This window comes from Poecilia mexicana, unplaced genomic scaffold, assembly GCF_051168715.1.
Source record: "Poecilia mexicana isolate PSO_F unplaced genomic scaffold, ASM5116871v1 scaffold_10, whole genome shotgun sequence".
NCBI lineage: Eukaryota > Metazoa > Chordata > Actinopteri > Cyprinodontiformes > Poeciliidae > Poecilia > Poecilia mexicana.
In genome coordinates, this window is record NW_028263379.1 from 23,948,354 (window position 1) to 23,976,000 (window position 27,647).

Here is a 27,647-nt window from a genome sequence, read left to right on the forward strand (position 1 = left end):
TTGAAATGACATGAAGCTCTAAGCAGAAACAGAATACATGGGGCTTGAGATTCTAACATTAATAATTCGCAGTGCAAAAACATCATATTGGATGCAATGTTACAGTAGTTCTCTTGTAATATCTGAACTTTGGGTTCAATTTCAACTTTCTGCCGTAAATATGTTGATGTAACACTAAATTGCCTACTGACATAAGTGCTGGTTTCTGAATTGGTGCATCTTGATAAATACGACTCTAGTTCAAAGTGCTTTGAAAGGTCAGTATGCAAGTGCTTCACAAATCTAGTCAATTTAAAACATAAACTTTGTAATCAGGTTGTCTTTGTTTTGAGATGTTGGAGAAATCTTTCACACATAATGATGCCATTTCTCCCACTTTAGTATAATAAATGAATAAATTATTTAACAATCTGACACAAAAGCAAATCAGAGCTTTTTCATCACAAACAGGAAGTCAGACGCAGCTGTTATTTAATTTGAAATGATCTTGATGAAAAGAAAATCTGGTGACATGCCGCACATCTTCTTTATCAGCTGTTAAGAGTTATGTTTTACAGTCTGTTTGGTAAATCAAAGAAGGGTTTAGTTTTGCACATATCACTGAGGGAACATTATTGATTTGGATCACTGTATTATGCTGTAAATGTTATGCCATTGTGGTAGTTCAAAAAATATTATTTGTTGCTTTTAAGCAAAGACTGGAAAGATAATCTGTATGTGCAGGTCAGAGCTTTACAAAACTGGGCATCAGATTTTGCACTTCCTCTGAGTAATTCTTTGGATTACCAAAGTCAGCACCACAAGTTTCTTCTTCTGTCACATCGAAGGCTAAACTCTAAAAAATTACGAACAAATGAGTTGGAGAGCCAGCGATTTCTGAGCACACCTGCGGTTTCCTTATTCACCCTCTTTCATGAAACGATCTGAGAACAGTTGAAACACCAAGAAGAGGCTAATTTTTAATCTCTTTGAATAATCTTTTCACATCTGTGTAATGGTTGGAAAAAGAAATTACCGGCGTAAGTGGAAAAATGTGAGATTTCTCAGTAGCAGAAGAAAGCTACTTGACGATAAGTGAACAGCCAGAATTAGGCTCCAATCAGCACAGTTGGTGATGTAATCAGGATGTATGCTACAAGGGATCCTAAAATTAATCAGGACCTTACAATGACCTATTTCTCAATAGAAGCACTTCATACACTGCCTGGGCAAAAAAAAAAAAATGATGTCACCAGAATTTAACTGAGGAAAAAATATATGAGCTTCCTGTTGGATACTTACTGCATGGACAACTTTCTTCCATCTGGCAGCAAGTTTTTTTTTATTTTATTTTTTTTTATTTAACCCTGTCTGATGCAATGAGTGGCTCTAACTTATTAAACAACCATGTGAAGAGACGCATTCTGAGGTCATGGAGAGGATGTTAGTCTAATCATTGATGTCAAAGCAGAGAAAACATCTAAGGAGGTTCCAGTAACTACTAATAGAGATGTTCAACACATTACTTAAAGCTGGATAATGGGAACCATCATCTTTAGAAGAAGAAATGTGGTCCAAAAGAAAAAAAAAACCCTGAATGACTGTGATCGGTGACATCAAATTGAAGATAAAAAGTACAACCCAGAGCTGTTTGACAGTGTAAAATTAGGTGAGATTATTCCTTGTTTTCATACAGAAAAGTTAAAGCATCAAAGTATTGGCTCTCTGAGGAACAAGGCCCTAAGCCTAAAGGCATGCATTAACATTGTATGTTTTCTCTAAAAGAAGGGAGCAACTAAGATAAGATTCTTGTTATGTACACAGAGATGTACTTGTATTGAATTTTTTAAAAATGGGATTTTAAACACATTAGAAAGTAAAATTATACATGGTGGGTGAAATTTTTACAAATAATCTGGAAAGTGTGGTGAGGATTTTCATCTTGCTATAATTACAGTGAAGTCAAACTGAACAGAGAGCATCTTTGAGCATTAATTTCATATTATTATTCTCACAGATTATCTTCTGATACACCAGCTGGGGAAGTGTGTGGAGTACCAGCCCCATAAACGGCGTCCATTTGGTCCTTGGTGCAGCTTTGGGTTTCAACTTCTGACCTCAGGACCTTAGCTGCTTGTCGTCCCACTTCATGGTCACATTTCCAATCTGTGACCATGCACCAAAACTTCTTAATAAATGAACCGCACACCAGTGAACTCTGCTTACTCATTAGGTAAAGTTGCATTAAATTAAAAGAATAGTGTACACAAATCTCTGTGATGGATTGGTGACTATGGACTACAAATGGATGGAATAGTTTTCTGATGTTTTGGTCAATCACATCAAATCTCAGTAAAATACATCAAAGTTTGTGAGAAATAAAAATATCCGGGGAGTTTGAAAACTCTAACAAGACACTGTCTACGAGTAAACTCTTGTTTGGCACTTGCGCTGGAGAGCCGAGTCAAAGCTGACTCCATCATCTCCGCAAGCCGCGTGAGTTAAAGCACGCTGGGAGATTACGTTTTATTGATGGCACCATAAATGCCTGCAGATAATACGAAAACACCCACTAAATAAGATCACTCCCATACCCAGAGCTTGGCAGATGATGAATATTTCAGCTCAGAAATGTTTGACGGCACACAGCTGAAATCACATGCAAGTTTCAAAAGGAGAATAATTTAAAACTTTGGTCTGACCAAGAACGTCACCTCGGTGAAATCCGATAGGTTGTCAGCTGAATCAACTCATACATGTCGATTCAAAGCAAAAGTTTGAATTTAGTTTTGTATGACCATCTGAACAGTAGGACTTACAACCTTACTTACTAAATATCATAGATTCGGGTAGATAATTTCTAACGTTAGTTTAATGTTATAAATCATAAAAGCGATTGCGTTAGCTAGGGATCAGCTTCTTTCTGAGTTTGCTCAGAAAGAAGCTGAGAGTGTGAGAGTTTGGTGGACATCAGACAGTGCAGACAGCTTGCATGATGGACATCTGCCAGGCTAATTGAATCCATGTGCGCTGCCTCTCATCCCACCACCCGCTGGGTTTAATTTATTGCTGCCATTACATCTGTTTCTGATTAGCGCGCTCGTTAGATCTGCGGCAGCTGTTTTGGCACCTTGTCGGTGGGGATAAACAGGCGCTTCACATGAGCGGTCTGGACAGCGGGGCATCCCTACATGACAATCATCTGTTTTTCTTTTTTTTTGTTTCGTTTTGTTTATTCCTGACGGACCTCGCACATCTCTGGCACAGCGCGCAGAGCAAAGCAAAATAAAGAGATAAGCCCCGAAAGCCGGGTTTCAAGTCTAAAATCTTGGCTGTGAATCATCTGTGTGACACGATGTGAAAGCGGCAGAAAAAAAAGAAAAAAGCTGTTGGCAGAAAAAAGTGGAGCAGTTATCAGTTTGATTACTTTGAAATTCATAAGGCACAACGAATCATTGTGAGGGAAAAAAAAAAACCCTGAATAGACGGATTATTATTGTTTTTATCAAAGGCTTCAAATCTCTAATTTCCGAAAATGTTAATACTGCCAGCAACCAGGATGTTACAGAGCCTAACTCAACAACTTCCAGTTTTAATAATACAGCAGTGGCTTTGATATTGTAATATACGAGTAATATTCAAACAGATATTCTGTTTCAATGAAGCTCCAGTTTTCCTGCGGACCACCAAAAGATAACCGGAGCAAATAGCTTGAGGTTCTGCTCCGTCATGGAGGGAAAACTACATCCTTAGGAAAAAAAAAAAAAAAAAAAGGATTATTGTTTCTGAATAGAAAAGAAAAATGGCTAGACGTAAGATGTCAAAACAGAAAATGTAATTGTCATAATTATCTTGCATTTTGCTCAGACAATTACCTTTGAATTACATGAGAAAGAAACATGAGTATTAAACACTGAACCCAAAAACCACATTCTTGTTTTTATTACCTTGTAGTAGGAATCAGCATTAGGTTTTACCAAAGAGAGAGCTTGGAGCATGTGTGTTGTTTATCCATCGCTATAAATTTACTGGCCCTTTCACATATGCATAGGTTTTAGGAAGATAAACTTAAGACATTGCAAAAAGTTAACTGATTTTTTTAAACCAAGACATAAACTCTGTGCAAAGATGATATAGATCATAAAGAAAAGGTATCTTGCATCTGTCAACAGTTTTTCTACAATCCTGAGCGACAAAGATGTAAAGGTGTTGGGAATTTCTTTAATAATTCAAGCATTAACAGCCAGCACCATATTTACTCTCTGACTCTTTGATTACTTCCTGCCATACTTAAATTACCACTAGATACCGCTAGATTTCACTTTCATGAGAAATATTTGGACATTTTGATATTGCCAGACCTCATGTCAGGACTCGTTACACCTCTGGTGGAGACGCATTTAGCAACTTTCTGGAGTCCCCCTGGGGTGTGTACCTGTGCTGAGTTAGTGTGGCTCACCTCTGACAAAAGCGTAAATCCTGACAGCAGTGGTGCCATCAATGACCTCTTTAATGTCCTTGTAATGGCAGCGGTAGTAGCCCGTGTCTTTGCCCTGCGCACCATGCAGGACCAGCCTCTTGCAGTACTGCTGCCCATTCTGCCCGGGACATTCGCTGATGAAGATCGTCCTCTGACCGAGTGACCCGGTGGTCTGAAACTGTTGCTGGCGATCTGTGAGCTCCTGTCCAGTCAGCGTTTCGTCCGGCCAAGTCCAGGCCAGAGTGCGCTGTCCCCTGGGAAAAAGAGCATCCAAAAACATAACTTTTAGGATATAACTATTCACAAATCATTGCTTTAATATGAGAACCAACTGATTCTAATTAAGCTTTTGCAACAGTCACAGTGAGTGAAGTGCATGTTGTTTTGTTTGTCCAAAAGAAATCCTCACATACATCTGCACACCACTGTTCGCTTTGCTCTCTGTCACGTAGATTTTGTTATCTTAACCTGAAGGCATTGTGAGCCGGGCTGCATGGGATCATAATGGCTCCCTGAAAACTGATAGCTCTGCTTTCATCACCTGCCCACATCAAACGCAAATGGCCAAAATCTGTGGGTAGGGCCAAAATGTGATGACTGGATAAAACACTGAAAATGATGGAGCTCTGTGAAAATACCCGGAGGGTAATTTTCTAGACCCGTGCGAATAACGCCCATCTATCTAAAGCCAAGAAAACTGCACACCGCGGAGGATAAATGGTCAAAATTGAAATCGATACCCTCCCTTGGAGGACTCTCTGTGGTAGTGCCATTAGAGGTTTACATATAAACAAGTATTTAAGGCATGCTTTGGGAAAGGCCCAAAAGTATCACCAGCTTTCCAAAGGCAGCAGATTTTTTTCTCCTTCATTCGAATAAAATGGTTAATGGAGTGACAGCTTGGCTGCAGAGAGCAAAACTGAGATTTCATGAGGATAAATGATTGTTGTTACAAGCAAATTTACATGAGGGAATTTAAATCCATGCATCAGAAGGATATAATCAGCTTCACAAAAACAAGCTTAGAAAACACTGAGCACCCCCAGTAATCACTACCAAGTCAAGATGCTTTCAAGGAACATTTAGTAACTAAATGAGCTTTTAAGTCATTATTTTTTTATTTGGTTATTCAAAATTGTGTTTTAGAAAAGATTGTAGAAATACTTCAGCTTACATTAATACCAATATTAAATGATGACTAATGATCTGGCAGTGTCACATCTCATTTGCATAATGCCGACTTTCTTCTGGGAACTTCATAGGTGAATATTTGGAGTCATGTGAGGCTTTCAAACCCGAGAACATGCAATAGATAAGTCAGACTAGCACTGAGTTTCTGGAAAGGCTCACGCCTAAATCCAAAAGAAAATGTCTGGTTTATGCTCAAGAGCCAATTTTATGTCCAGGAAACCAAACAATTTAAATGAGTTCAATAATTTCTTTCAGGCAGGTTAGATATGCAGCCAGAATTACCCTGCTATGGGGCATTTTACCAAATATCTCAGCAATGGGGCGACTGTGGGTTGAGTAGTCGTCCTGTAATCGGAAGGTCGTCGGTTCGATTCCAGCTTCCTCCTGCCACATGTCGATGTGGACAAGGCTGCGTATCGGTGTGTGACAGGGTGAATGTGACTGTAGTGTAAAGCGCTTTGAGTGGTTAAAATTACTGGACAAACTGTTAAGTAAGTTCAGCTCATTTGCTATATGTGAGACAGTAGAGTATGATTTGAAAGAAATCCATAATTATTCATGAGTTTTTAAACTTTTATTGCTACTCAGAAATGTAGATTTATAAGCTATACATATATATTCTAAAATCCATTTAGAGTGTACCTTCACAAAAAGTACCTGCATGTAAGAGAAAGTGTTTCGTTGACAGAAATTACACGATCGCCTTTGGAGCTGTCAATCGTGGGCGGAGTCATAGACAAACCAATCACCAGACCTGTGGGAACAAACAGAGCAGCTGCGTTAGATTCACGTTACACGGGTCGGTCCGGACTGAGGGGTTTTTGACGGAGAGCTGCTGCTGCTGCTGGGCCACCGAGTCTCCGAGACGCATCGGGAATCTGAAATCAGACACGCTGTTCTCAACATTTACAAGCTGCGAGGGATTTTGCAGCAAGCCATTCAGTCCCTCCTCGCGCTGAATAACACTCAGCTTCACAGAGAAATCATGACCCACTCACTCATGATGAAATAATGCTGCTCTCAGCTCTGTGGATAGCCTCTAAAACAGCCGCAAAAGTCTATTTGGCCTTGATTCATTATTGTTGCATCTACTTCTCTGGATTGTGCTTGGTTAATGTGGGCTTTCAATAATGTTTTTGCCATCCCAGAAGCCCTGCAGGGCCGTATTAGCATTTAGCAAGACTCTACACCTACAGCATATTATGTATAAATGTGTCACCATGACTTATGCCCCACCTGGATATCATTAGAGATGAAAACAAACACAAAGCAATAACAGAGATTGAGAGGCCCTGTGGTTGTGCGCAGGGAGATTTTCTTTACAGTAAATGATGGCATTTCTCCCCACAAAGGAATCTATGTTTATTTGAAAATGGTTGCAGACACTGATGTACTGCACATTGGCAATTTTCCCAGCTTTATTTAACTTTCAAAACGGGACACTAGAAGCAGAATCCTCATTATCTCAAAGCCAACATCTAATGAATTCTCAATACCTAGGGTATTAAGCGTGGGTCAAATACTAGAATCAGCAAATTCTTACACAATTTAGTTATTCATCTCGAAAAATCTGCAACACAGACGACGGACGAGGCACCGGCAGCAGGAAGAGGCACGGACGGTTTCTCAACACTCTGCAATTGCACGCTGCCAATCAAAACCTGGATAGCTGCTTATCTTGTACACAGACCCAAATCCTCCAACACATCCTGCTGGCCGGGGAGCACAATGGAGCAAAGTTATTCTTGTGCAAATATTTTCCCAAACATGTTTACAGTGACGACTGATCCCGCTGGAAGAAGACTGATCAGCCTGAGGTCCTTCCAAGTCAACAAAATCTCAAAAATACCCCTGGGCTTGGAGAGGTCACTGCCGAATGGAGTACAAAGTCCTCAGCAACAATACAAATTTAGGCAAAAATGTGTCTTATATGTGAATGAAATAGAAAGTAAATGCATTGGCTGTCGATTTCCAACACCATTCAAAAATAGAGATGAATTGTTCCAAGCTAAATAGGTGACTAAACTATAATAACATTATCCTTAGCCACTATCAAACTATTCTAAATAACACACATTTTTATCTGGACTATATAGTCTTTATTATATAGAAAATTAAGGTGACAATTGTTTTAGTTTCGGTGTGTCTTCTTAATTACAGTGCAATGAGAAAGCATTTTCCCTCCAATCACAAATTTCTACTCTTTTAGTCTTCTGTCACACTAAACTAAAATAATTTAATCTAAAGCTCTGCAGGCCTCACTTACCTCATTAAGGTTGAAGTTCATGATTCAACAGTAAGAAAGAAACTGTCTAAAAATGACATTTTGTGGAAGATTTCTTTTCCTTTCCATTAACCCTTTCATGCTTGAATTATGATCCTTTGTGCCAGGGTTTTTTTTTTCAATTTTTTTCTTTATTTTCTTAAGGCATAAAAAAGGTAGGAAAAAAAATTCTGTGAAAAAAAAAATATATATTTTTTTTTTTAGGTGATAAAAAAAATATATATATATTTTCTCCAAATACAAAGTTGTTATTGAAAAATACATCAGTAGTATTGTTCTTTAGGGGTTATCTGAGGTCACAATATTTTTTTTACCTGCAAGAGTCGTCTACAGTAGAAGGAGGGACCGGGTCGGTCGGCATGCTTTTTTGTCTGTCGGCCATATTGGATTTAACAAAAATAATTTCTTGCATTTACAGCTGATGGTCAGTAGATGATGGTGTATTTTATGATGCATTAGTGTCCACTTCAGTGGTGTGTGTGGATTTATAACATAAAAATCCACAAGAAGCACAAGAAAATGGCTTTTAGACAGCTGTCCACTGTAGTGACCGCTATGCATGAAAGGGTTCAAAACTGACAGAAAATCCTACATCTGTTATACTAAAATTTGCTTTAACAAACTCAGACATTTAAGCATGACAAAAAAGCCAAAACAGGAGTGATCAAGTACTTTTTCACTCTTTAATGAGTTTAACTTCCCTGTCAGATGCTTTGACAGATAATCGATTAACTTGTACACGAGCCAAGGTTGGGATGCAAACTGGAATCCTTTCAGCTTATATTTATTCATGTCTTTGTGGTCATGATCATCCTCGATTCTCCTTTCATAACAAATGCATGTATTTGCAGTTGAGTTTTAAGAGTAAAAACATCAGGAAGTATAACTGCGATTGAAATCAAAGCTATTTCACAGTCTGAGTGTTTATGCACACCAAAAACAGACACCAAGGTAGAACATATTGCTCACTAAAATAAACATTTTGAAGGTAAAAGTAGGAAATGCTGCCAGTGCATGGATTGCTCCCTGCTTGGTGCCCAGCAGGACATTCCTTCCCCCGCAGCCTCAGACATTCTTAACTTGGGTTTAAATGCAAATTAGTTTCCCCAACACATCGTCTCACATCTGATGTGAACCTGCCGCCACCCTCAGTCCCATCTCCACTGTCCACATCCAACTCCCTCTTCCTTCACACCGCAGAAAGCCATCAACCTAAACAGAGTAATCTCAGAAACACAAAAGGATCCAGACATTTTTTTCTTTTCACTATTTTCTGAAAAACAAATGTCCTTCAGCAAACCTGTGAGCTCTATACCTCCTACACCTTCACTTCTAAAGATTGAATGGCGTTCTTTCTTTCCGTACAAGGTACAACAAACTTTGATTCAAAGTGAATATCTCAGTCTGTGGTTGTGTAACTTTCAACGATCTGATCGATAAAAAGAACTTTAGAAGCACAGTTGGAGGATAAATTAGTTTGATTACCCACAGAGAGACGCAGCGGGCCAAAAAGGCTGATAAAAATAACAAATATTATAAAAGAGCACACAAAATAAATGTTTAGTCCTGCTTCAAGTAGACTAATCATATAACTTTGCAGGGCCTTTAAGCTTTGTGGAGATTTTCAACCTTACTAACTCGTCGTGTGGTTTTCTATAGGTAACAAGCTGATTTTATTCTGAGTTATATACCTGCTTAAAGCCAGTTCTCCCTCCTAACTCGGTGGATTTGGAGGATTGCTCCGACACTTGTGCCGATAATTTTCCACAATCATGGAATAGTCAGATCTAAACATGAGATCATTAGTGTTTGAAATGGGCCATTAAACTCAGCTGAAGGCTCTCGGCAGGTGACTGCAGTTTACTGGTTTGAGATGCAACATCGTGATTATGGCGAATTTAAGAAGAAGAAATCTGTTGCAGAAGGAAAACTTCTGCTTTCAGCCTGCGTTCATATTTATAAAAGCGCATATGAAAGCATACGTTTGCCTGAACCTGAGGTGTTTTTTCCTTAATGAAGAATCAATTCATTATTTAATGAAAATGCCAAACTACAACGTAATAAAAATGAGAAGCTTTACATTGCGAGTCTGCCAATTTGTGAGAGTAGACGGAGACAAATCTGCATAGCTGGAGTTTGCTGCAGAATGTGCATCCAGACTCAGCATCAGGGACTGAGAAGCTGAAAGTGAAGGTGTGCTGTGTATAAACAATATGCAATTTTAAAGTCAAGGCAAACGCACCGTCTTAGTGATAAAAGCTTTTACAGATGGAACATGCATCTAACCTGCATTTGGTTTGTAAATTGCAGGTGAAAGTGTCAGTGCATGTAGTTCCTGAAGAGCTTTAGTCAACGCAGCAGCACCAAAGTCAGAAATGAGGTCGGAATGGATGTTCAAAAGTTCAAGCTGTTACCAGATCATGTACCAAACATGTACTAAATATTAAACTGATACAAACACACAATAAGTAGCTCACAAAATCTTTTTGAGGAGGGAATTGGCATCACGGGGTTTATTCCTATGAAGACCGATCAGAAAACATGCAATAAACTACAAAACTAAGGAAAAGTCAAAGAATCACAGGTGTGTGCAGTGACCTGCTGGCATAGTTACATTGTTGTAATGGTTAGCTCAGGGGGAAGTGTGATGGAGGACAGGAATGTTATCACTCTGGTGCACACAAAATAACATTTAAAAAGGGAGAAAATCTTATAATTATTTGTCCGCTCACAGTTACCTGCAAGGAAGCTACATTTCCATTAGATTACCTATGTTGCACCAAAACAACATAGGTTTTGGTGCAACAAAACCTATGTTTTGATCTTTGATTTCAAAGATCAAAGGTTGATCTTTGAAATTCAGTATGCCATAAAAACCAACAAAATATAAAACTAACATCACGCTGTAAAGTTTGTTAGATAACATTTTTGTCAAACTTCAAATTATCAGCCATGACTGTTGGCAGCAACAACCATTTCCTTTAAATCCTCTCTAAAGGCCGCCTTGCTGATGCCAAAAACACTAAACGCACCCCCATCTGCCCAGATCCAGCATAATGTCCCGTGACATTTTTATTCGGTTTTGCAACAAACACTCTCAGATGACTTTTGAATTATTGTAATTACATCTAATAACATAATTTGCACATCATGAACTCAGGTTTATAACCCAAGGACAGACCTAATTATGTGCAACGACATTATTTCTGCCTTTGGGGTGTGCAGAGTGAGCGGCGGACTGCAAGCCAAATACCTATTGTAGCTGGCTCCCGGTGATGGATGTCTCCCTCGCAATCTGTTGAGAAATCACGCAACGACAGACTGGATGCGAATTGTAAATCTTTTCAAATGTCAGCGCTGAGTAGCGAGCCCTGAGAGATCCACCATCAAGATGCTGGAGGTGCGTTTAGAGGGAAGAGGAAGCGTGGAAAGACAAGAGGGGAATCTCTGCTTCAGCTGCGACGTCGAGTATCTGTGGCCGTCACAGGGGGCTTTACAGAGTGGAGCTAAAAGCTTGAAGAAAGTGAAGAAAAATTTCCACGCATCATTCAAGCTGGTAACCTCCTGGCATGTGTGGCTCTGAACTCTTAGCACCTCTGAAGTGTCCTGCTACCAGGGATGGTTTGAGGATGATATGTGCCACTGCACTTGTCAAGGCCTTGTGTCGCTTGTATTACTCGTCACCTTAAGTGGCTTCCCTCTTAAATGCTGGAAGAAAGCTCCGTAAAGTCATGGCTTCCTGAGTGGCGTGAAAAAAAATCCAGCCACCTTTTTATTGTTTGGACACTTGAGATTGATGAAAGAAGAGAAGAACATTCTTCTTATTATTATTCTTCTTTCTCCCTTTGCTGCTTCAGGGACAGAGGTCTCAGCGTGCCACACTGTGTCTACATTATATTTCCAAACTGTGAATCACCAGACTCTGCAGCCTGCAAATCTGTCAGCTCTGTAAATGGTCTGAGAAAACAAAAATTAATGACGACCCCATTAGTAATTGTTGGCTTTCTGTCAGACTCACTAAAATATACAGTTTAACGTACAGAAATGTGAAAGGAATGCCAAGGAAAACCAAACACATCCATGTCCAGAGTTTCACTGCTGATAACGTGTCTTTTTAGGATAATAAACACGTTTCTCCGGCAGGGCGGATGGTTAGGACTGGTATCGCTGAGTTAACTTATGTTAAAGACCTCAGAAAGGTTCACAGGCCCAATTTATTGGGGAGGTTTTGTTTCTGAAAATTATAGTTTCAGCCGGACACTCTGAACCAAGTGGTTCAAAGAAGAGGCAAAACTGGCCTGACCCCTAAAAGACATTACATTTATACACAGCAGACTGAAGCATTTTGAGGGAGAACACTTTTTATAGCATCAGCCTAAAAAAAACAGAACAAAGAGAAAAGATGTTTCAATCATGGCCCCCTGCACGGCCAAGTCAGAGCTTGGAACAAGTTATTTTCATCCAACAGGCTGAAGATGTTCAGTTCTTGTTTGCTGGGCCGTTTTATCCAAGACCTTCAAGTTCAGTGACATTTTCAGCAGTTTTAGTTGAGCAGGTGTTGTACTTTATGTCTGTTATTTTAATGCTTTGAGACTCCTTAATTTAATGAGTCTCTACTAACAGTTTTTAAAGTTCAGTCTATAGTGAGCAAATCTTAATTTTATATCCGTCTCAGATTTTTTACCCCATCCTGATTACAGTGCTCCCACACTTTTATCATTACTAATTACCCTTGGTAATAACGATTAAGGAGCTTTAAGATAAATGTGTCTTTAATTACAGAAGTAAAATCTAAAATATGAAGCTTCATACACATTAAATTGTATATTTAATATATAAAAGGATGAATAAAGGGCTGAATTTTCTGAAAAAAGTATGAAATGTTTTTTCAGAAATCTTAGGTACCTTTATTACAAGCATCCCTATAAACTGAATCTGAAGCTTTACTTTTTAATTTGATGAGAGTGCCCAGAAACTTTTGATTTGTAGTACAATAGCTCCTGTTTCCACTGGATATAAATGTAACGAGACACAGATGGACGCTGTGCAGCTGGTTGCTAAACACGTTTCTGTTCCACATCATAAATGAAAATGTTTGGCCATTGCTGAAAGACGTCTGGGTCTGTTTTGGTCAGACATGAGTATGAACATTTCTAGTGAAACTAACCTGATTGTTCTTCAGGTGGGATGATTACATATGTGCTCCATGCTTTTCAGGTTTTTATTTTTTTTAAAAAAAGGCAATGTATCTGTCTCTTTTTGTTATCTCACATGAAATCCCAATCAACTTTGCAGGTTGTGGTTGTAGAATGGTTAAATGTAAAATATGAAGTCTTCTGCCATATCTCTGTTTCCCAAATGAATAGTGATTGGATTGCTTACAAATGTGAACACATGGCTGTGAGCCAGAAACGTAGTTGAGCTTGGTTTCCCTCATTTCCCATGCATTCCAGCTGTTGGTGCAGAGATAAGCCCCAGCTTTGAGAGATTAGCCCCTAACTACAATCAGCACAGCAAAGATAACACAATGCACTTCCTCACTGATTTCTCCCATGTCTTTTTTTATTATTATTATTTACAGAAGTTTGATTTTTTTTAAGGTTTGAGAGAAAGAAATGCTATATTAACAGTAACTGGTATCAAAATGTCCTTTATTAGCTCTAAATGACTCTAATGACTTCATAAAAGCTTCTCTCCCAGGATGTGACACTCTGAACAGCACACAGATGATTAAATTCTGACATCAACAATTATCAAAAACTTCTTCAGTGACAGCCTTTCTCGCATCAGAGGTCACTGAACACATCTCTATCTAACAAAAATCTAACACAGCTCTAGGGAAAAGTGATTTCCCTTCGTCGTCGTGAAAAGCTCCTTTCGCTGTGGGGAGGGATGTGTGGACCTTGCGCCACGTCCAGCTGGCTGCGCCAAGTAAACATGAAGAAATGAAAAGCATTAGCCTGAAGCGTTAGCAAGGAAAGAGGAAATGAAATGCTCTTTGATAGGAAAAAAAAAATGTTGCAAAGATGAGGACGAGACGGTACAAAGAGTTTGCTTGGTGTTTCTCAAACATGCAGAGGACATGGCGGGGATCGCGCAGGGATGGTTGAATTAGACACACTTTGCCGGGCTGCATGCCTCTGTGCTGATGGAAGGGCCAAATGTGAGCTGAGAGCCAGAAGCCTGTATTACAAGGACAATTGTGCTTGTTTGCTCAGCATGTGCGTCAGGCGGCACTTTGATGTGTCAAACCTCCCATACCCGGCTGACGGGAAGAGGGGGGTAAAAAAATTAAAAAAATGCACGACCGCCCGGTATACAACGTTCTCCAGAGGAACATATTCAGCGGCTCCATGACTTCTGCTCAATAAGTCAGAATACCAAGAAGTATGAAAAGCAAAGTCATATCCAAGTGTTTTGCAAGAATGATTATAAAAAGTGTAAACATGTCGTATATCAGCAGCGCAGATGCAGGATGGTATCAGTTTCCTATCATCCTCCTGGTTCAAATAACAACCACAGAGTGATTAACATTCCTGGTTGAATACCAGCATCCCTTGTAAAACCCGATCTTTGCTGCATGACATTTTATCCGTCTTTGTCTTCCCCTCTCCTGCCTGCTTCGTGCTGTCTCCTGTCAAATACAAAATTCCTCAACAGTCACGAAAGGGAAGACTCGCCACTCTACTTTCCCCGTGGCTGCTAAATAGCAGCAGGAATCCCTAAATCCATGTTTCAATCCCTCGTTCCCACTGCTGCATCCACAGCTGCAAAGCGTGCACCACGTCATGGGGCTTGCCGAGTCGCAAGGAGTTTATCCACCGACATGTAAATGTTTGGTCAAACCTTTTTCCAACTCAGAACTATTTGATAAGAAATTCAACCGAGTCCTTAAATTCCAGATACTTAAAAGATGAAAGTGGAATGGATAAGAATGCTCCACGAATGTTTAGACTTTTCAAATATCATCCAGGCATACATACTTAAAATCATCTACACACTTAAAATCAACCACAAAACAACTAAAAGACATTATTTTGTGAGATGCAATACATGTATCCTTAGGGTACAATGCTGCTAAAAAAGTTTTTGGTCTCTTACAGGTTTCTTTGAGTTGAGCAATTTATTTTTTTTTTGTCACACTTAAATCTTCCAAATGAAATGAATTTTATGAGTAAATTAAACATTAGAGGGAAAACTATCCAAATCAGTCAGATTTTTTGGGAGAAATGTATTCTTGTGGTTAAATGTTAAATTATCTGTGGTTGACGACACCGTCTTTTTTTTTTTTTTTGGAAAGCTGAATTAAATGTAACCATCCACATCCAGGCTTAAATCAGTTCAACAGAACATGTCTGACAGCATGAAGTAGGATGAAAGATAAGAAAAATATAAAACGATCTAAACACATCTAATTTGAAGCAAAGTCAGAGACATCTATTTGACTAAAAAGGGTTACAAAGTCCTACTGAGACTTTGGCACTTCAGTGATCCACAGTGAAACACAAACAGAGAAAACGTGGAGCAGCAGTGAACTTTCGCAGAAGGTATGAGAGTCCACCAAAACTATTCCAAGAGCACATTGACGACTCCTCCAGGAGGACACAAAAAACAGAACAGCATCTAAAATATACAGAGCTCTTGACCCATCTACAGGCCAAGAGCTGTTTTATTGATTCAACAATATGAACACAACTGAGAATGTCATCTATAAAATACAGTTCTGCGGTGACAACTTCTGCTGACCAAACTGAACACAAGGGTCTGCCTCACTTTTGTGGAAAAAAAAAAAAAAAAAAAGACTTTATGAACTTTGAGACTTTTTGGAAAATATTGTGTGGACACATGAAGCAGAAGTTCTTTGGAAGGTATGGATCCAGTTACATCTGGAATAAAACAAACACGGTATTTCAGAAAAAGTACTTCATGCTGGAATACTTTCCATAGTTCACATAAACATGAATTCAACTCTTCACCAAGAAATCCAAAAGGAAAAGGTTTCTTGAAGTTTTTAGATGTACAATTTAAAATGCACTGTGATGCAATCATGGGACTGCTGTTCTGTTCAGTTTGTCTATCGACGTGTGTTTTGCCCCTACCAAATAAACTTAAATTAAATAACATCTGCTGAACTGGATTAGTATAAAGCCTTCATCAGAAATCTAAACCTTTTTGAAATTTGATGCATTTGCATTCAGATTATTCTCCTATGTCGGCTCGCACTCATCATTCTGCCACATTCAGGCAGCTTTGAAAGGAGCCTTTCTAACCTGCGGAGAACACCTGCTGATATGATAAATCAGGGACATAGAAGGGGGAAAGAGTCAAACGTCAGTGCCAACGAAGCCCTTTGAGCCATTTAAAAATGTAAAGCTTCTCTAACAGCCACGCATTTTGAAAGCGGGCGAGCGCTGCGAGTGCAGAAGGTAAGGCGGCAAGCGGAGAGTTCCTTTCTTCGCGGCTGCAACACGGGGGCACATTAAATCCTGTATGAAAAGAAAATCAGCGAGCAAATTTCCTGTGTTCTTTATCACAGTGATGATTCTCCCACACTCCCCGTTTTCATGTACAGCAAAAAACATTTGGCATCAGAGTTTCTATCACTCTTCAGTAGCTTGTGCTTCTGACGGATCGTGTGACAGGAAAAGAGAAACCTTGAATGAACAGCAGGCTTCTTCAGAAACGTATGCAGATGTGATAAGGGAATAAAGCAGTGACACAAAACAGTCACAAAAAGTTTGTGTTGTTGCCATAAATCCTCAACATATGAAAATGTCTCTGCATCAAATTTAAAAATAAAACAGGTTGAATAAAATTGTAATACTTATTCAGACTTGGAGGGCGCAGCCATGCCTGCATGCTTACTTCAGCAACACAGTATCTGAAAATGGTGAAGGCTGCAACTTTTCTGAAAAAACTCTGAGCATCTGCAGTGAAATGGGATGCAGTGCTCTGCACATTGAGCCGTCTTGCCTCAGGCTCTAAAACACACCCGCTTTCTCAAAAAAGAATAAATAAAATAGTCCGCTTCCTCTGTCATCTCGACACAAGGCCAAGGCAAAGCCGGGCAGCGGCCTGACTGGCAGTCCAGCTTTGATTTCATTGTTAAAACAGAGGGGAATGACACCCACCACGTCCCCGTCCTCTCCACTTGTAGTGACGGGGACAGGCATCTCCAACATCCTGCCAGAGGAGGGGTGTAAAATTAAGGATGCGGCAACAAGCCATCTGGGCCAGCTTCCTATGTTTTAAAACCTCTGTCCCTGACCAAAACTTCCTGTATCTTCCTCGCAGGCACACAGGACAGCTCAGTCACTTCCTCTGTGCCGGAACATTTTACCTTGTCATCATTTTCGTAACTGAGAAATTGCTTCCCTTGAACATTCTGGTAAACAATTCGCCCTGTCTGAACTGGCAATGACATTTCACTTGGAAAAAAAATATAAGATGTGTAAAAACAGTGCCTTTCCAGGCTTTCACTGCTCTTCCAAAGTTCATACTTCAAATTCTTCACAGTAGATGGAGGCAACTCGTCCCCTTCAACACAGAAAGTTGTGGCAGATCTCGACAATCTGAACATGCTGCACCTTTCCTAAAACTCACAACCCATTTGACTTGAATTACATCAGAAGCTCCTAAATTGGACACTATACATATCCAATATAAGAGCAATGATCTCTGAAAGGTTTCCAACTTTCTTTAAGAAATACAAACTCATTTGTGTAAACTCCTCACTCTATCTCTACCGCATAGTCCAGCCACCCAACAGAGGAAGTCTACTTTAGACAAAGCCCTCACCCATGATCCGTAGACATGAATCATGATAAAATATGTTGACCATTGGTGAGTATAAACAGACCAATAAATCAAAACTTTGCTTATTGACTAAACTCTTTCTCTACCAAGATAGACCTGAGCAGGACTCGCATTACAGCAGACGAATCCCCAGTCTGTCTGTCTATATGCCGTCACTCGTAAACAAGACACCAAGATGCCTGCTTCTAACCCTGAAAAAGCCGTCCACTTTGTTTCTGTTGAGAAATATGGCCTCAGACTTGATGCAGCTCACTCTCTTCCCTTTCTCTTTACAGCAGGTAATGAATCACTCCAGTGAACACCAAGGGTCACGATGCCAACAGAGCCGCATCATCCGCCAAAACAAAAACTGACACTTTGAGGTTCTCATCCTCCTCTCAACGACTAAAACCCAAGACCCTGTTCAGGAGCACCATAAATAGGATCAGAAAACCAAGCTCCCATCACCCCCTCAGCAAGCCAGCAAGGGTTTTGACATAGTCCTTATAGCTCCTCCTAAATTAGAGCTCTCCATGTCAGCTAGGGTCTCTCTCAAGTATGATCACTTGATTGCTGGAAAACACTGTCTGGTCCTATTCCTTAAAGACTGAGACAAGCATCCCTGTCCGCTACTCCACAAGTGTTACTCCAGTCCTCCGTGCAACATCGAAGATGCATATCAACCATATCAGCTTCAAAATGTTCAGAGTTTTCAACGTCATGCCCTGTTTCTGGGTTGCTTTTGAACTTACTCCTTGATTCCTGAACCAGGAAGCTGTGCTGCAGAGCAGCATTAGTTAGCTAATGCTAGCCCATTGTGTAAGCTAATAAACAGGAAAAGAGAGGATATTCTGTTTCAGATTCAGTACTTGTGATTTTTTTTTAAATAAACCAAACTGTTTATATCTCAGCCTATGAAAGATAGCCTTGGCACTCCCTCCCTTCTAACTCTACTGTCTTGGCAGATGAATCATTGTGTTTGTTGCTCAACTCCCAGCGTTTCAGAAGCTATAAAATAAGCCTCTGCTGCCATGCCAGATCTCATGGTGAGGTAAATCACTGCGGAAGCTTAAGATGCTGAAGAAAACAAGGCAAACTAGGGAGTGCAGGGTCAACTATTATAGTACTGAACGCCTAAAGGGAGGAAAGCTGGCAATTTCCTCAGGCTTTGCCAATAAACTTTTTCCCATGCATTTGAACCAAGCTCAACAGCCCAGCAATACGTAGAGAGCAATTATATACACCAAGTACGCAGCTGAGACTAAGCTGGACTTTAAAGGGTTTTTGAGGTTGGGTCTATTAATAAATACTCTAAATGACTCCAGTTTCCAAGCAACAAAGTCACTTTAGAGTGTCGGCTTGACTGTATTCAGTTTCAGATCACGAGCGGAGAGATCAGTCCTCCGTGAAACGTTCCTCAACAGTCTGGCTACACTAATTGCAATAAATGTCCCGTTATTGGCTCATATTGGTGAAAAACAGAATGCAATAAAGAAAAATCAATTCACGCAACATATTTGTTGCTTCAAGTTACCGTCTGTGCAGACAATCAGCTTGTGCACTTCTCATCAAGACTCAGCATACAAAAGATTTATGTATAAAATGCATCGTCGTTTCCCTTGATGGGAGGTTTTAGTAACCCAGCAATAAACAAAGCACTTTGAAAACAATATGTTTATGCACACTGCAATATGAAACTCCAGAAGAATTTAAAAGGACCAAGAGAGCAGGAGTCACAAGAGGGAAAGAAATCAATAGGTTAAACCTTTCCTGCATGGTGATTGCTCTGAGGATGGCGGTGCCTTTATAGAAGGTAAAGAAGAGAAAGCAAAACTGAGACCTAATAAAGGGCTTTTTGATTGCAACTGAGGGAAATGTCAATACTGAAATGTTTCTGAATGAATCTGAAATAATCTCTCTGAGTCGTAAGTTACAGACGCCGACAGATGTAATTAGAGAGAAGGATCTGTGTTTGATTCTGAGAGAACAGCAAAGCTACGAGCGGTACAATTGATTTGTATTATTTTATAGACAACAAGAAGTACAGGTGTAAGGAGTCGTCTGTTTCTGTCACCCTCCCTCTGCCGTGTCAGATTGCTTTCTGAATTTCAATTCCCCGTATGATAAGGCTAAGCAGAATGTACAGAGCACTTCTGGGAAGTCTGACTGTTGTTTCGCCTTTCGTCTGCCAGCTCTGGATCTCCTCATGCACTGAGTACTTTGGACCATCGTACAGAAACAAACTTCTCCAACTTTGTTTTTCTACATTGATCCAGAACCCTGTTAATGGGAAAAGGCTTGTCTTCAGATTATACGGCTCCAGGTCTGCCTTCCAAAGTCAAATGCATGAACATTTAGAAGTCCGGCCATGTAATTTATTTACTACCTATTGTAGAATAGACAACTTCTACAATAAAAGAGTGATTTTTTTTTTGTGCCGATTTTTTTTTTTTTTTTTGGAATTGTGTTTTACATCTTGCATCATTAAACTTCAAAAAGTTAACCTCTTGTTTTGGATCCCAAATTCAAGTTTTATAACAATTCTGTTATCCTATTCCCCTGCAAGTTTTAGAGTCAAGACACAAAATGTCAACGTCAACCGCTTTGTATCCAGGAGATGTGTTTGAGTGAATTCATTCAGCAGGAAGCGATGTGAGTTCATCTCTCACATTGCTAAGAGCAAACGCATTTCTTTAACGAGTTTGCAGCACTGTAACTCGGCTTATTCTGCTGCTGGAAGCTTTCTCTCTGGCGCAGGAGGTCTGTTGCTAATTCAAGTTGTAATGGCAAATCACGTTGAAAGCGGCTTGATTGAATACAGGTAAACAGTCCGCATACATAGAAAAACCACTGGAATGTTCTGGTCATAATCAGCTTAAAACCATCTACAGCATGACTGCAGTCACGCTGCCCCAATCTACATGAACAAACCAAAAACTTTATGAAACCTAAATGACTGAGACTAGATGGCCAATTCTTTGCCTTTCTGGGAACTGAAAAAACACATTCTGAGAAAAGATTCATGTGCAGATCAGTAACTCTACCTCTCTGAGCTTTGAGAGTAAAAATGATTTATATTAATTGCATTTAAAAAGTATTCACACCTTTTGAACTTGCAGCACTCCAAAAATTGGTTTGCAGAGTTATCTTAAACGAAAGGGCTATGTCTTTGGGTTGTTTTGTTTTGTTCACATAAGCAGATAAATATGGATTACGTTGCACTAGTAAGTAAGAGATTAATTAAAAACAAACCTTGCTAGTGTGCTAAATATAACAAGTTAATATTTAAAAAAATAAAATAAAATAAAAAACAATTACCAATAGGATTTCTGTTTGTCAGAGGGAGGTGGTCTTGAAAGCACCACCACTGAGCACAAAATAGTTATTTATTTAAGATATACACCCTGTTGGTAGAAACAATGCTACATGCTGGACCTCAATTTGACATATTCACTCAAATCAGTCAAACTTTATTTATATTGTGTCTAATTGCATCTTGAACTTACCAAAGTGCTTCACAAAATGAAACGAGTAAATACAGAACACAATAAAACAGAAAGAGCGCTAATTAAAAAAGCTAGAAAATACAACCAGGTAATAAATAAAGAAAATATAAACGTACTAAAAGTCAAACAGCATAAATAAATGGGTCTTAAGTTTGGCTATGAACAGAACCATGTCAGAGCTGGCACATAACCCAGCCAGCCACAGAAACAGACCACTCCTATCAGACAAATCCAGCAGATATTGACCAGCCATTTCTGCCGGGCTGGTGGGTTTTCAATAGTTCAGAAACAGAGGGTGGTGCAAGGTCATTCAGTGCTTTAAAACAAACAGCAACAGTGTAAACTGTATCTTCACCTAACCTGAACCCAGAGCCACTGCAGAGATAAAAGGAGTGATGTGTTTTGTGAGTTAAGTCAATAAGTGAGCAGCAGAGTTTTGGCTGATACCGACATCAGGCCTAGAGATAACAAAACCATGGACTGCCTTTTCAGACTGGCTTTACTTTAGACAACAGACAAAACTGAAAACAAAAGTTACTTTTCAAAACAACTGGCTTGTCAAGTTTTACCCCTAGATTTTTTTTTTACTAGCTGGTTGAAATATGTGGGGGGCAAGAAGACCTAGACTGAAACATAACATACTGGGAGTGTCAGACTAAATCCGTTTGGTTTTATCATTATTTAGGTCAAGAAATGTTTGAGAAAGCCATAGTTAAATATCCTTTAAGCACCTGTGGAGTTGTTACTGTTGATTGATGGTTTAGAGAATCAAATCTAATTGTTTTGTACAATTAGATTTGTATAAAACATTGTGATTATTAAACATTATGATAATTTTACTGCCACAGCCAGTAAACAAGTTCTCTAGGCAACTGTTCTGATGTAATGGTGCAAATACAATACAAAGAAAGAAGCAAAAATAGAATCAAAAATAAATTAAATTAAATAAGAAAAATACAGAAATGTAAATAAAAATATGCAATAAAGTCAGTTATATGTATGAAAACAGTAAAAATGATTCTCCTGCTCTTAACTCATCCAGTACCAGGTGTTTCACTTTAGCACAATTAATGTCAAAAGCACTTCTTTATTAATATTCATAGTGAGTTCAGTATAAAAGATCTGTCATGTTTTATTCTGTAACTATTCTTCCATCGTGAATTTTGGCTTTCAGATCTACTTTGTTCTTAATTTCTGCTTTCCCTCAACGTCAAAACAATTACATCTTGAATCCTTCTCCTCGCGTACAATAATATTTTTGCTTGAGTTGTCAAGCCAGTCAGTCTCAAGTTAATGTCCTTTAAATGGCTCTGTTATTGTTTCCCTTTTACTTTTAGATCGTTCTGCTCAGAGAAACCCGGTTCCCAATATCTTAATTTTCATACTTTTGGTCACCTCGATTTTCTCAGCCATGTTTAACACTGAAAACAACCATTTATAATATTCAAACTCCCTGAAACTTTTTTTTTTTACATTTATAAGCAAAAAGGGGGCTTTCTCCATTTGCTGAAACACAGCTGATTGCATATTTTCATCCACAAGCACCTGGACTCACTCATTGTGCTGTGCCCTGATTTACATGGCTTAAAAAATTTAAACTGAAATCGAGGAGGAATCAGAAATATGAAGCTAAAAACACCACAGATGGTTTTCATCTACTGTCCAACACCTAGTTTGACACATTTTTGGCTTTCCCCCTGCAAATTCCTAGTGCTGAGGGAGCTTATCACTCTTCTCCAGTCATAGTTGGTGTTGTTGGTGCTTTAACATGACGACCAAGCATCCAAAGGCCCAAGGGCCCTCGAAACACTCTGGCAGTGATAATGGAGGCACCAGAGACCTTGTTTATTTGGGCTTTCCTGCCGAAACCTTCCCACAGGGTGCAGCAGCAGCATTCCTAGCCCCGTCTGAGCTGCTCTCCAGCTGATAGAAGAAAATATTGAAGGTCAGACATCATGAGTTTGCTCCTCCGAGTCCTGAGGTTGAATTCTGAGATCAGCGCTGAGAATATCGGGAGGGGGGTAATGTTGGCCAGTAAAAACTCAACCTCCATGATTTGACAGCTCTAATAACACCGATAGTTGAGAGTCAGGTTTCTGGGATGATCCGATCAAGCGGTGGTATGCGTACAGAAAACACTCTGCTGTAAGAGAAAAAAATCAACAGTAGGAAGCAAAGCGTGAGCTAAACATCATCTGGTCCTTCATCTTAGTCAGAAATTTTCATCATCTTGATACATCTTGGTTTTTTTTTCTTGCTTTTCTCTGCCGTCTGTCCTCTAAATGGCCAATTTAGCTGTAAAACAACTAAGAAGATAAATGAACCAATTTCCAGCAACAGCTTGCTCTATCTTGTCATCATTTCCTCAAAACTTAATTTCTATAACAGTTCAAAAACCCACATAATTTAAAGCAAAGTCTAAGTTTGATATGAAGATGGTAGAAAATGTTTCTAGATGCATCTTGAAGCCCAAAACTTGGTAGCTGACGTGTAGATGATATCCACTCTACACCTTATGTGACAGTGACGTCTGATCTGGCAGGTCTGCGGTACACTTTCTCTCAGTCTTCCCCTCTGATTTAGATAACAACATGCCCTACTCCTCTAACCTCTGGTGAGCCATTTATCACACCTCGGTGTCTTCCTGTGAGGCTATATTAGAAAAATGTTCCTCTCTTATATAAAGTGCTTTGCCTCCAGGACACACTTCCACATTTTGCTGCATTAGAACCACAGACTTCAATGAAATTTATTGGGATTTTATTTGATAAACCAACTCAAAGCGCAATAATATTTCTGCTAGAACTGGAAGGATTTAATAATCTGAAAAGTGTGTTTTGTATCTGCTGTTAGTCCTCTTTGCATTGTTAGCACTGAGTAAAAACCAGAGCAAATAATTGTTTTCACATGTCTTCTAAGTAGTAAATAGAGCCCACCTGTGTGTAATTTAAACTCAGTATAAATACATCTGTTCTGGGAAGGCTTCAGAGAAGATTAAAAAACAAATAGACTCATGAAGAGTGAACAACAACCAAGCTTTAAGTGCCTCGCAGAGCTTTGTTTCATCCAAAAATGGAAGGAGTATTTCACAACAACTAAACCATCAAGACGTGGCTGCCTGCCTAAAGTGACAGGATCGGCAGGGAGAATATTCATCAGAGAAGCAGCAAAGATCCCCATTGTAACTCGGGAGGAGCTGCAGAGATTCACAGATGAGGAGGGAGAAACTGGACAACTAGTTATCATGTCCTGCAAAAATCTGGGAACAATGAAACGGTGACAAGGATAATAAAAATAAAAAACAAATCACAAGAAGTCCAATCTGCGCTCTGTGGGTCGTAAAGTCAACATGTGCGATGTGTTCTAGTGAGAAAAGACCAGAACTGAACCTTCTGACTTTTATACAAAATTCTATGTGTGGTGAAAAATTAACACTTCACCCCACCGTGAGCACATTCCCACAGTGAAGCATGGTGGTGGCAGTGTGATGCTTTAGTATTTTTGTGCCACACTGTAACTGTAACAGCCATTATGTTCTTTCCTTCTAGATGTTTTTATTCCTAAATTATAACCTTGTGAGCTGGGATTAATAGTAGAATATGTTATGAATATTTATTTAGTTTCTCATACTGAAAAACCAATCATAAAACGATCAGAGTCATAACGTCTACTGTAACTAAGGCCTCAGCTCATTTATATATGTTCTAACTGCATAAATCCCAGTCACCATGGCAGCTCCGAGATATTAGAAAGGAGCTGGAGTTATGATCTGAACAGCCATATGTTGACTGCCCCCCTCACAGAGCCCTCTCCTGTTCCCTATGAACAGCTGCTAAACAGCAATCAAAAACGTACAAGTCAACAAAGACATTCAGCAAAACTGCAGACACCCGTAATGTAAAGCAGGGGAGCAAGTAAAAGGGGTAAAGAGAAGGAATGTGTTTTGCATTATATAGCCTTGCATGCCTTTTCCACTGGAGCACAACAATGCCCACATGCAAATCAAACTCCTACTTCTGGAGGATATGAACAGATCTGAACCCTCAGCCCACCTCCCATTCCCCCAAATGGGTCTGGTCCAGATCAGCGGGCTCCCCTCCCACTAAATGTGCCTCTAAAAACGGGGCCTATGCGAAACATACGATGTCTTAAAAGTCCCACAGTAAACCCCGTTATAATTTACCCCTCTGACTTCTTTGCAACATCAGTCAGTATCAGCTTCGTTTCTAATAAACACAACAACAGCATACCTCCCCCTAGTGCCTATCTGCATGCAGACTTGTGACATTTGCTTATTAATTGAGTTTCATTCTGTGAAGAACGCCATACATAATTTATAAAGGCTGTCTTAGTGGTTCCCGAAAAAGATTACTGTTCATTGTTATTGTTTTAAAACATACCTACTAAGTTAATTGCATATGTAACTAATTAACAAGCCCTTTTTTTCTTAGCTGGTTTATCCATCCATATTAGAAAGAAACATTTTTTAATCTTACTTAATACTGAGGTGACGTAAATTGTAAATGTCCTGCTTTTTAGCGACGACTGCCGTAAGGTGAACAAACTCCATTTGACTTTGAACACTGCCACTTATTTTTTACCGAGATAGCATTAAACTTTTTAAACTTACTTTAAGAAAACTGTAAAATGTTTTCCTGAAAAGAAAATGCATCATCCACTGGAAACTCGGGGTTTAGCTAAAGCTTGCTAGCAAGCTCGACTATAGCATTAGCTCTGTTGCTAAACTAGTTAAAGTTGAGTGCAAACTTGAATTCTTGTTCTAACACAAAAGCTTCCTAAATTCAGTTTTTGACAGTTTGGTTGATAATTATTCTCAATTAGGAATAAAAAAAAAGAAAAAAGTAATAAGTGAGCCTTGACTCCGCACAAAATATATTAATGAGGGTTGTCTGGATTACCTTTACCGGTTTATGTTTAGGAAATATTTAACTTTATAATTCACGAACATTAAATTTACAAAACAGTACCCTTTAATTAAATACATAACTTTAATGACTAATATTCAATACCTCCCAAAATTATTATTTAAAGTGCAGTCTGACTAAATAAAGGAAAGTTTACATCCTACGGTTAAAAACATGGCGATTTAATGCGTGTTGCTCCAAAAAAGTTAAACTACTAGCTCAAATATGCCAAACTTTCTGTCTTTCTGGTGGAGTCGCTCACCTGAGGCGTATGCTATTCCAATCCAAGTCCGGCAGAAAAGCGTGAAATCTGTCTTCATCTCCAGATCTCCGGTCCAGAATTGCCCGAGCTTGGTAGGATTTTTGTTGTTGTTGTTGTTAATGCAGCTAGAAAGTGTTTGAAAGTGATTTTAATGGATGACAAATTGCAAATCCGTAATAGTGAGAGGAGGGAGGCGTGGTGCGCTCAGGTGAACCTCGGTCAGTCTAATGCGTGTAAGCGGGCTGCTTCTGTGTCGGAAAACCCGAAGTGCTCAGAGAAAGAAAGGACATGGAAAAAACTTATATAAAAAAAAAGAAAAGAAAAAAACCTTTTCCTCTTTTGTCAAAAGGATGCACAAGGTACTGAATGAGATTTACAATGATTTCCCTTTCCTTTGCTCGTGACTGGAGCGCACCCACCCACTCAGTTCATAAAACAAGCTGATTTGGAGGAGTGTGGGAGAGAGGAGGTGTGTAAAGAGAGACTGGGGGTAGGGGACGAAGGGGAGTTCACACTAACATCCATGACAAATTTCCTTCCTGCAAAATCCCATCCGTCTCATCCTCTGTGTGTGAAAGACCTGCAGCGGTTACACGCACTGCGAAGAAAGTAAACGTCTCATTAAAGCACATTGAGAGCTGTATAGAACCGCTGGTATTGATTTTATTTTCAGGTTTAAGGTACGTGGAGGAGTCCTGGCACCTGAATAGCTCAGTAGGTTATCCTGATTCTGTGGGAATTGCAGTCAGAGTCTCCACAGGAAGTGCCAACAAATGCCCCAATATAGATGGAAGCAAAACACACCACTTTCAAGTGTCAGGCAGAGTAACACTTAAAGTGTTACTCAGCAGGTAGGCAAGTGTAGTATAAACTTCTTTCTTATACAGGTTTGACCTAAATTAAAGCACGCTTTTGCTAAAAACAAAAACAGCATGTTTTTTGTCTTTAGTCTCATCTATCTTCTAATTACCTTCGACCAGCCTCCCTGTCTTTGATAAACAACATAATCCTCACTACATGATGCTGCCACTACCACGTTTCAAAGTTTGGGACGCTGTGTTCAGGGTGATGTGCAGTGTTAGGTTTCCTTCACACACAATGTTTTGCTTCTAGAGAGTCCAGTTTTGGTCCCATCTGACCAAATCACCTTCTTCCACATGTTTTATGGCTTTCATTCAAGCAATAACTTTCTCCTTGCCAGCCTCCCATCCATAAAGACCAGATT

At 39.4% G+C, this 27,647-nt stretch overlaps 1 protein-coding gene across 1 annotated transcript in view; it reads right to left on the reverse strand.

The window, feature by feature from the left end:
* Positions 1 to 27,141, reverse strand: part of flt4 (fms related receptor tyrosine kinase 4) — a 55,112-nt gene extending 27,971 nt beyond the window's left edge. Inside the window, exons 1-3 of the mRNA XM_088009689.1 lie at positions 26,423 to 27,141; positions 6,308 to 6,404; positions 4,439 to 4,713 (exon numbers count right to left, since the gene is read on the reverse strand). Of these exons, the coding sequence (XP_087865815.1) occupies positions 4,439 to 4,713; positions 6,308 to 6,404; positions 26,423 to 26,480 (430 nt within the window). The 5' untranslated portion in view covers positions 26,481 to 27,141. The remainder of the gene's footprint in view (positions 1 to 4,438; positions 4,714 to 6,307; positions 6,405 to 26,422) is intronic.
* Between the last annotated feature and the right edge of the window lie 506 nt (positions 27,142 to 27,647).